This window comes from Spermophilus citellus, assembly GCF_964194105.1.
Source record: "Spermophilus citellus genome assembly, chromosome: 16".
Taxonomy (NCBI): Eukaryota; Metazoa; Chordata; class Mammalia; order Rodentia; family Sciuridae; genus Spermophilus; species Spermophilus citellus.
In genome coordinates, this window is record NC_138196.1 from 10,998,016 (window position 1) to 11,009,536 (window position 11,521).

The 11,521-nt window shown below is 38.3% G+C and overlaps 1 protein-coding gene across 1 annotated transcript in view; it reads left to right on the plus strand.

The window, feature by feature from the left end:
- LOC308635085 (A-kinase anchor protein 9-like) overlaps window positions 1-6,811 on the plus strand; it is a 106,513-nt gene extending 99,702 nt beyond the window's left edge. The window contains exons 38-42 of the mRNA XM_081269340.1: window positions 896-1,125; window positions 3,240-3,325; window positions 4,392-4,521; window positions 5,036-5,175; window positions 6,258-6,811. Of these exons, the coding sequence (XP_081125466.1) occupies window positions 896-1,125; window positions 3,240-3,325; window positions 4,392-4,521; window positions 5,036-5,175; window positions 6,258-6,295 (624 nt within the window). The 3' untranslated portion in view covers window positions 6,296-6,811. The remainder of the gene's footprint in view (window positions 1-895; window positions 1,126-3,239; window positions 3,326-4,391; window positions 4,522-5,035; window positions 5,176-6,257) is intronic.
- The last annotated feature ends 4,710 nt before the right edge of the window (window positions 6,812-11,521 follow it).

Sequence of the window (11,521 nt, forward strand, 5' to 3'; positions counted from 1 at the left end):
GCTTTTACCTCTGTGAGTTCAGGTGGGCCGACTAGTTATTTCAGCGGGATCATTAGTGCTGAGTCACTAGAAGCAGGCAAACCAGAACTAGAATGCAGCCCAATCCGGGCTCGGTGTGTTCTGAGAGGGGCAGACTGTTTGCCCGGGATCCCCTTCAGCTCAACAATGCCTAGTGGTCCTGAGCGAACAGTATTTTGACAGTTTACTTCTCCCTATGCTCGCGCAGCTGAAGGGGTTAGATACTTGATCTCTCTGCGTCCGCCGCCATGTTTGATCACTTAGATTTTAAATTGTCACTCATCTTATCAGCTGTTCCATTTAACTCGGCAGCTCACTTGCATGGTGAAGAGTCTGCTCTATGGTGCTCCACGGGCGGTGGCGGCGCGGTGGCGGTTCAGCTGTGGCCTTCGGGACACCGGGGGTGGGGGTGCGGGCTGGGGGAGGGGAGGCAGCGCCTCGGGGCCGCGTGGGCCAGTACCGGACACGCAGGAGTGCGGGCGGGGTGGGGGAAAGAAATTGAGATCTAGATTTAGGTACTGAGCGTGGGAGGAGAGACAGCTGGGGAGAAGCAAAGCGGAAAGGCGGAGAGGAGAAGGAGAAGGGGCCGAGGGAGCCGGGCAGCTCGGGCTGCAGCCTTACTGCTCGTGCTGAAGTCATGGTGGACTCACTCCACCTTGGCTGGAGTAGTGGCGGATTCACTCCACCTAGGCCCCTTTCTTGACACGGTGCTGGGTCTTTATTGACAGATATCCTTTAATGATCTTTACCTCATCTTTTCAGACGCGGCGGCCCGGAGCATGGAGCGGCTTACTCACTTCCCGCCGCCATCTTCCCCTCTCAACATCTGAATGACTTCTTAATAATGACTTTATGTTCTTCCCTTCTTTAAATGTAGAGGACTTATGGTAAATACTTGAGGGCAGAAAGTTTTCGAAAAGCTCTCATTTATCAGAAGAAATACCTGCTGCAATTATTGGGCGAATTCCAAGAATGTGAGGATGCCACCATAACGCTGCTTGCCCGGATGGGGGGTCAGCCAGCCTTCACCAATCTGGAGTTCATCAGCCGCCCAAAGGGCTTATCCAGATTTCGTTCAGCTGTCAGAGTGTCCATTGCAATTTCACGGTAAAGTTTTTGAAAGAAAATTGATTTTATTCAGAGACCCTCTAAAGGGATATTTGTCCTGTAATTCTAGCTACTCAGAAGGCTAAGGCAGGAGCATTGCAAGTTTGAGGCCAGTCTCAGCAACCTATTGAGACACTATGTCAAAATAAAAAGCAAAAGAGGTTGGGGATATGGCTCAGTGGTAGAGCAGTTCTGGATTTAATCTCCAGTACCATAGGGAGGAAAAAAAAAGTTTGTATAGTATTTCTTTGCCATCCCTAAAATATAAATTTCTCTCTGGGTTTTCATCCTTTTAGCAAGGATTCTTTATTCTGTACTGTGTAAATATACCCTTTGGAAAGGGCCTGCTTAGGTACATGCAGCTGGTGACTCAAGCTGGCATATCCAGTCCAATTGTCATTTTTTAATTTGAATAGACCCATGAACTAGCTTATACATACATAGACATAAGAGAGGTCATAAAAAGGAAAAGTTTTTTTTTGAAAAATCACACTTCAGGCCGGCATACATCTGTCTTCCTTTCCTACTAAAATAATCTGTTTTTTACCCAACTCTGGAAAGCCCTGTTCTACCTCTGCATTCAAGTCCAAGGTTGGCCTTCAGGGATTCTGCTAGTGCTTTTGTCACTCTTTTCCTAGTAGTTACAAGCTAGGAACTTTGGCATTCATTCCATATGTGGTTGAAACTACCTTGTAGTCATGAACCACTACTGTCCTCTTAACTAGTAGATAAGATAATCAGGGGCTGGGGCTGAGGCTCAGTGGTAGGGCGCTTGGCTAGCATGTGTGAGGCACTGGGTTTGATCCCCAGCACCACATAAAAATAAAGGTTTGTGTCCATCTACAACTAAAAAAATAAAATAAATTTTAAAAAGATCACTCAGACACTTAGGCTTCTCCATGTGTACCCTCCTTTTTATTTCTCTGAAACTCAGCAGAGTCCCAAAGAAATTTTGTTTCTTAAAGTAGTTCTTGCCAGGTCACATTTGATGCTTCTTCAAAGGATTTTGCTCTTTTTTTTTCTTCTGAAAAATATGAGTTTTGCTTTTGTTTCTGTGTTTTTAAACTGGAAACTTGAGTTTCCTTAGTTCCAAATGTCAGTTCACAAATGAAAAAAAAATGGGACAAGGAGGGGTTATAAACCCAGTAGGGACAATTAGCCTGGTCTCTCTATTGCACCCATGCTGGCTCTCTAAAAACAGCTCAAGTCTGGCCTGTTTGTCTTCCACTGTGCCTGCCTCTTCTTCTTATTATAGTCTCACACTCCAGTTTCTCCTTTCCCACTTCTCATTCCCAATGTCCCCTTGTGTCTGGAAAATAAAGGGTAAGCACTGGCAGATACATTGATGAAAAAGATGTAATACCTGCCTAAAATCCAAAGACAGCTCACTTTCTGTTGGGGAAGGGCCATATACACAGAACTTAGGAGACACTCATGTGAAGTCTCAGGAGTTAGACAAGTCATTTTGATTAGAGGAATTTGGGGAGACTTATATTTTGACTCTCTTAAAATTGAGTCTTGAAACAGACTGGTTCCACAGTGTGCTCTCACCTTCAGAATTATGATCCTGACAGAGCCCTGGCACTCCAGAAAGCTCTCTAAGCCAAGATGGGCCATGCAGCAAACCTAATGCAGCTATATGATGACATTAATACCCCCATTCATTTAAAGCCAGCATTGTTTTTTGTTCCTGGTCACATGGCCTCACCCATCCTCCAGCTTTCCCAGCTCCCTCTTATGGGTCCTTTTATTCTTTTTTCCTCTCATCTACCTTTCATCCACTGTTCTGTTTCCTGCAGCTACTTTCTTTCTGTGTGTTTTTTGCCCTCCATCTCTTCCTGTCTCATTAATCCGTAAAGCTAGAACCTGATTCTTGCAACACCAAAGACCTCTGCTTCCCCTTGAAAATGAGGTGAGGGGAGCTTACAACTGTGTTCTTCTGTTCCAGTTAATTTTGCCATCAACCCAAGCGCATGTACATAGTTTTGGATTAGGAAATTGTGATTATGTTGAAATCTGATCTGTGTTCATATTTAAATGATTTTTGTAGACGGTATATTTTATGATCTTTATAGATATGCTGTGATGTCTTATCTTGGAATCTTTTTTTTTAGAATGAAAATTTTGGTTCAACGGTGGCAGCAAGTCACAGGTTCTGGTTCCACCAATGTTAACAGGGATGACTTTGAACTGAATCCAGGTAAAGTCAAAATAGCATTTTTCTACATTTACAGCCCTCTAAAATTATTGAAAATGTAATATCTTCCAAATAGCAAATTCTGGAGCCAGGGTTTTCCAAAGATAAAGGACCTTATTACTAACAAGGCTAGGGACTTCATTGTTTTAAAGAGAATAAGAATTGCTGATTTTTGTGGGCGCTGGTCTACACTAAGCCCTGCTTTTTTCATATATTCTGCCAATTTGATGTAATCACAATTACTATTATTCTCACTTTACAGATGAAAAATTGAGCAATGGAAAACACATGGTATTTGTCCCAGATTTCCCAGTAGTGCTGCCCTGTAGGGGCACTTAAGGCTCTGGGTTCAAGAGAGAATAGCTATTAGTCATGTAAAACGGTTATGGTTTGAAGTTTTCATGATCTAATAACACTCGAATCATTTGATTTTACTACTACATTGTATAAAAATAAGAACAGTTAAAATTCCTTCTCTCTACACCTAGAATGAAGTAGAAAGAACATTAGGGCTTGAACATTTGGGATATAAGGATGAGGTCAAAAGCGGGGGAGCACAGAGTACAGAGAAAAGGGAAATTTCCATGAAAGTATTTTGAAATATAAATGCTTGCACTGAGAAATTTTTATCTCTGTCATACCAAAAATTAGCAAATCTTGATTGCATTTTTTTTCCTATAAAAGGAGAGTGGAGTCATAAAGGATCTGGTTACATTAGTCTAATTTTTCTTATCCACATTATCTTTTCCCCCAAATGATAACACATTCAGAAACCCTAAGATTGAGGTCTTTTAGAAATAAAATACTCCAATTCAGTAGTTTTTCTTTGAAGCATAGTTCAGATATCAGAAATACTCAATTTCAATAACAATATTGAAAGCTTAAGTTTTATCTGTACTGTTCTCTTCTTTAGCAAGAATAATTGAAAATTATTATTATAAGTAAGACAGCATGGTATAATACACTATATACACATGGTATAATACTGTTTTGTAGAAATGTTCAAGGGCTTGGTTTTTAGTTTTTGGTGTGTTTTGCTTTGTTTCTTAACATCTTGCATTACATTAAGGTGCTGAAAAGACTGACCCATTTTATCATTCTTCTGATGAACTAGAGCTAGATGGAGAACCAAGACATACAACATACCGCTCAAGATCAGATCTGGATTCTCCTAGGTGCCTTTTACCATTTCAAAATAGGTAAGAATTAAATGTATTAATATTTAACAGAGAAAGATGGACACTGATAGGACTTTGGCAGATGGACATCTTTAGTTGTAATTTGTTTAACCTATAGCCCAGAATCAAAGCTAGGTTTTAAATTTGTAAATGGTTTCTAAGGTTAACGGAAACAGAGCTGATCAAATGTTGCTACTATATGCCATAGTTAGACATTGGAAAAAGTGTTGATTAAAATTGATAAGTCCCTGGCCGTTAGAGAAAATGTTAGTCTGCATGACAGATGCATTTTTACATATCCAACATTTACTGACAAACTGACAGGGTTTATACTTGGCATTTTCATGAAGCACTAGCTTCTTTGAATTTATTGAAGACCAATTTCTTTCCCATCCCAAACTTAGAAGCATTGGGGATATAGATCATATAATATGTACGTGGCCTGCCTTTCGGGGGTGGGGGAGGAGGCAGGTGTGTAATGTGATTGCATTGTTTCTGGGTAATTTGGTATATGTACATTGCTTTTAATCCTTAGGTCTCCAGGCACCCTAGCTGATTTAAATCCTGGTTCCACAGCGTGCTCTCACCTTCAGAATTATGATCCTGATAGAGCCCTGGCAGATTATATCACTCGGCTAGAGGCACTACAAAGAAGACTTGGAACTGTACAGACAGGTGCTTAAGTTTAACCACTTATTGGTAGTGCCATAGTGCTAGACCCACAGCTCTCCTCATTTTGAAACTCCTTAACCCTCATTGTTTAGAATAAAATCTACTTCACTTACCAAGTTAGGTAAAGCTTAAACTGTGTAACCAGCAGCACAACTAACTTTAGAGTATTCAAGACATGATTTATCACCTCAAATCCTGCCCACCCCAAAATAATTCCCCTACTACATCTTCATTCAGTAGATTGCTCATAGAAAATACATGATTGAAGACTAATGTGGGAAGGTGCTCTGAGGTAATGCATGGTAGAAAGTGGTGAGGCATACAGATACTGGTGAGGAAGAGGATTGATCACTTAGTACAACCATTATCCCTACTACTGCCTGGTGCTTTTAAGAGTGATCCAAAAAAAAAATCCTAACAATGATCTTTTACTTTTCTTTCCTCAAAAACATACCTGAAGTGTCATACTTGATAACAGAAGTGGATTTTCTATTCATTATGAGAAAACTTCTTTACCCTGTCTTCCTTTAGTTCACTTCTGATCCAGAGATTTTGAATCATTTTAGTTTGAATTGTATTCAGTCTACTTTTACAGGTTTTTTTTAACTTTTATTAATGATTCTCTTTTCCTACTAGTCCCACAAACTGTGGACTAATATCAGATTGAGTTAGTAGTTATCTCTTCATTCATTCATTCAAAAAATTCATGTGTTTAACACAAGTAACTTGTAGTACTAGGAAACTCTCATTATTATAGTTGAAGTCTGTTTGTTGGTTAAAGGTTTGTTTTGTTTTAAGCGTCCAAATTTCACAAGACCCAGAATCTGAAGACCAAAATATTTTTTAGGATATACTAAAAATATATAGAACTTCAACCTTTAGAACACTTTATATTAGCATGAGTCTTGATTCCTTGCTTTAGAACCACTCTTGATGACTTATAAGTATAGTCAAAATCTCTTTAAAAATCAGTTGAACTATAAATAAGACGTTTAAGGAACAAAGGGCATTTTTTCTGATGGAGAGTTAAGAGTAATTTTTTTGTTATCTAAAATCATGCAAAATGTCTTGTTTTTCTCTTACAGGTTCAACTACTACATTTCATAGTGGTATGAGAAGATAATACTTTAAAAACATCAAAAGTTGAAGTGATTTTAAACAAATTCTCTTTTGTAAATCGAAGATTCTTTTGTGCTTTTATATTGTGAATATTTAATGGGACCAAAACAAACACAGCTTATGATTGTATCAGATCTCTTGCACATGAAAACAAACTGGAATTTGTACATACAAGCATTGTGTATGTATTCATGCACAATAATCACTAAATTACATGTATATTTGCAGAATGTTAATTTAAATGATTAAATTATAAACCTTGTGTATTTATCAAATGGGTGAAAAGATTAAAATTTTGCCGATATGATACTGCTGAATGTGTAGCTTGCGGTGTCCTGCACTTTTCATTTAAGGCTACTGAAATTACATGTTTCTGCCTAATATATTTGCTACTGGTGATGAAGACAGAAGATATCACTTGTAGACACCTATTTTTGTATAATGGTAGAAGTTTTGAATTTTATGGGGTATTTTGTCAAAGCACTGAAAATAAAAATGACTTCACCATTTTCACCACACTGTATTTGAAACTTCTTCATTTTTAACTGAGCCATATAGTTCCTGGTGCATATCCTCATAAATTACTTATCTTAAATACGCAAGACCTTAGGATTCAAACAGAAAGTTGTCCTCATATAATTGTATATTAGGGTTTTCTATGAAGGTTTTCCCTCTGCCTTTCCATCAACTTATATCTAAGGATAATATTTCTTAAAAGCCATATTTATTCAATTACATTTGGTTTTACATGTATCTAACGGTATGTCTTTACAATCTGTGGCCCACTATGACACAAAAATCATTTAGCTCAAATAATCTAAATTTATTAATTAGATTTCAGCAGAATGAAACAGAATTCCTGCTGTCCAACACAATTCAGAGTGGGAAGCTGTCACAGATGATGTTTCTTTATCTAGAGTGTTCCAATAACATGGCAACTCGCTAAAACAGGAATTGTATTTGTTGCTGATGTCTGGAGGATTTTGATGTCCTATGATTTAGATCAACACAAATAAGCATAGTAACGAGTTGTACATTCTTGGAAGTTTCAATATTAGCAGCTGGGCTTCAGTATGAGGATTTCTAAACATAGCAAAAGTATCCTAAAACAGCTAGTGGAAGTGGAGGAGAGTTGTGGGTAAGAACCAGAAGCTAAAATGATTGCCATTCAGGACTATTTTGTTGTAGACACATGACAAAAGCAGATGGACATAAGGGGAGGGAGGGGAAAAGAGAGGAGGGAGCAAGAGGGATAGGAATGATGGTGGAATGAGTTAGACATCATTACCCTAAGTACATGTATAAGACATGAATGGTGTGAAAATACTTTGTGTATAACCAGTGTCTTGAAAAAATGTGTTCTACATGCGTAATATAAAATGAATTGCATTCTGCCATCATGTATAACAAATCAGAATAAATTTTAAAAAATTAAAAAAAGAGCAGATGGACAAGTACTTAGCAACAGCAGTTCTCAATAGTCTGTAGTTTAAAAACTAAATCTGCAGTGCTCCCCTAGCATACACAAGGCCCTAGTTTCAAGCCATAACACCATAAAGCAAAACTGAAATCAAACTTCACTAACAGAGCAGCTTTGCCTAGGGTTCTTAACTTTTTTCTTTTTTAAGTTGTCAATGGACCTTTATTTTACATATTTATATGAGGTGCTAAGAATCAAACCCAGTGCCTCACACATGCTAGGCAAAGTGCTCTACCACTGAGCTCTACCCTGACCCACCAACTCATGCTTATTACATAGTAAATCCCAGCTCCTGACCACTGACAGGAGCACTGACATGGATCTCTTTAGCCGTCTGCCAAAGCTATCAATCCTGATTTTCAGAATGCTTTTAAAGACAATATATATATATATATATATATATATATATATATATATATATATATATATACATACATATGATTCCAAAGAAAACCAATTATACACAAATAATTACTAAACTTTTCAAGTTGTGATATAGTACATATTAAAACATTAAAGTGTACTATAAGCCACCTATAATCCCAGCTGCCCAGATCCACCCACACCAACCTACCCAGAATCCCTGCTCTCAGTGGTCCTGATTTACTCCTCCACAAGCAGGGCAGACACCACCAGAGTCTAGCCTTTGGTGCAGGACTTCCCCTTCCAACCAGCAGACTACCACAGGAGGTCAAGCCCAGCGGCCCAGACCCACCCATTCCAACTTAAGCAGGACCCAGATCCAGGATGTAGTAGCATTTATTGAGGACACCAGAAGGGTCTGGAAGCCCAACATCAAGGTGAGGTGAAGACATTCTGCACAGGTATGACAAAAATATAGAAAAGAAACTGTAACATCTCAGATCCACACTGCAAGAAAAGCAGACACATATAGACAACATAAAAAAAACAAGGGAAGAAAGTGCCCCCAAACAAACCAGGATGCTATAATATCAGAACCCATAATATCAGTGAAGTTGATGAAATGTCAGAGAAGCAGTTCAGAGATTCATAATTAAAATAATCTTGGGTTGAGGATGTGGCTCAAGCAGTAGCGCGCTCGCCTGGCATGCGTGCGGCCCAGGTTTGATCCTCAGCACCACATACAAACAAAGATGTTGTGTCTGCCGAAAACTAAAAAATAAATATTAAGATAATTCTCTCTCTCTCTCTCTCTCTCTCTCTCTCTCTCTCTCTCTCTCTCTCTCTCAAAAAAAAAAATAAATAAATAAAATAATCTTTGAATTAAAGAATGACCTAAATGAGCAAATACAAGCAAAAATTGATCCTTCCAACAATGAGATAAGAGCAAATACAAGTAGCAAAATATTACTCCGAGAGAGAGACACTCTGGGGTGGGGGGAAACAGAAATCCTTCAAATGAAGGATACAATAAATCAAAAAACTCAATAGAAAGCATAACCAACAGACTAGATCACTTGGAAGAAACATCAGATAATGAAGACAAAGTATACAATCTAGAAAATAAAATTGATCACACAGTGAAGAAAGAAACCATGAATAGAATATCTAAGAATTATGGGACAGCATCAAAAGATCAAATCTAAGAGTCATTGGGATAAAGGAAGGGACAGAGTTTCAAGCCAAAGGAATGCACAATCTCTACAATGAGATAATATCAGAAAATTTCCCAATCATGAAAAACAAATTGGAAAACCAAATACAAGAGGTTACAGGACACCAAATGTACAAAATTACAACAGTTCTACACCAAGGCATACTATAATAAAAATGCCTAGCATACAGAATAAGGATAGAATCTTAAAAGCTGCAAGAGAGGGGAATCAGATCACATATAGGGGGAGACCAACCCATATCAGCAGATTTTTCAACCCAGACCTCAAAGCCAGGAGATTGTACAACATACACCAAGCTCTGAAAGAAAATGGATGCCAACCAAGAATCATATCCAGGCAAACCTAAGCTTTAGATTTGATGATAAAATAAAAACCTTCCATGATACACAAAAGTTAAAAGAATTTACAACTAGAAAACCTGCACTACAGAACATCCTCAGCAAAATATTCCAAGAACAGGAAATTAAAAACAATGATGAAAATTAGCAGAGGGAGGGATTACAGTAAAGGAAAATCTAATCAGAGGAGAAACCACAAGTCACATTAAATACTAAAAATAAACAAAAATGGCTGAGAATACAAATCATGTCTCAGTAATAACCCTGAATGTTACTGGCCTAAACTCAACAATCAATTATCACTTTACAGAATGTATACACACAACTCCGGTGCTTAAGCAGGACTGGTGGTTCTTTTATATCTGTAGGAATATTTCAAAATTATTCACCATTTTCTTTTCTGAAAGAAGTCTGACATGCAGAAATTTGGAGGGAGTGTTCAGTGAGTGTTGTAGGGAGAATTTTCTTTTTGAAGATCACAAAGCCTTTAAAACCCTCTCCTAAAAGAGATTTCTCTTCTAATTCTCAAGACCAGAGTGCCTTCTTTAATTACCCTCAGTTCTGTAAGCCACTGTCCTTGAGGTGCTGAGGATTGTTCTGCACTTATCTTCTGAACTTTGTCCAGAATGTTCTGTTTATGGACATGTTGCTCTGCACTGATCCCTTTTCAGGCTTTAACTTCCTTGATTGCCCTCTCCCTTTCCAGTTCTCTTTAGATGCAGGGACACTGTTTCCCCCTTGAGTCTTCCAAAAACATTCCATATTTTCAGACTATACATCCTTTAACATTTTGAAAAAAAAATTCCCTATTTTGGGACAATGTACCTCTACCCACATCTGTGACTCTCAGCTAGTAGGCCTGGGAAGTGCTGAAGGCTCCCAATCTCTCCATTGTTGCCTTTCAAGGGAATTCACCCAATACCTGCTAGGACATGGCTACCTCAGAATACTGAAATCTTTCCAGAGCTCTAGAAAGATATCTGAGATGCTTCTCTTTCAGGCAAAAATTCATCCATTTCTGGGGAATGGGTTCTCCATCTTAGTCATTTTCAATCTATGGAAACTTAACTTTCATGAGATTCTCTTCAACCTTGATTTCCCAGCCTCTCTTCATAACTTTGCAGAATTTCCAAGGATCCTGGGACAGAATATTTACTGTTAGAAATTATGAAGATGTCTAAAAATAGCTCTCACACTGTCCATAGATAGTAAATAGGATCTGTGTATTAAACAACCAGTGCTTACTTTCCTGTGGTTCAAGATGATTTTCATACCTTTTCTTCAAATTTCTTTTTCTTTCACTTTGTTATTTTAGTATCTCTTTTTTTATTTCAGAAAAACAAAAAGTAATTCACTTTTAGTATTTCATTATATTTTTCATTTATTTGATTGGCCTTATCTCCTCCTCCATTTGGGAAGATAAAAGCTTAAAAAAACAGTCATGCACTCAACTTGTCCCCACCAAGTCTATGAACCTGTCTCCATCTCCTGAGTTCTCCCGCTTCCCCCATTGTCATGAACTGCATGACCATTAATTCAGAAAACTGGACAAGGGGCAATGGGAGATTAGAAAATAAAGCACACACACAAATAGAGAAAAACCTGGGATATCCCATGAACACCACACTCAGATGGAGTGCAATGACACGAGTCATATCAACACATTTATTATGTAAGTTTTTATCATAGAAAGCGATATTGTGGGGAAGTCTCTCCAAAACAAGCAGAGCCAAGGTCATGAGTATGAGCAGCCTAATTATGATTATCAGCTTGTGCCCGTAACTTTCTACCCCAAGCAGCTGGCATCTTAAACC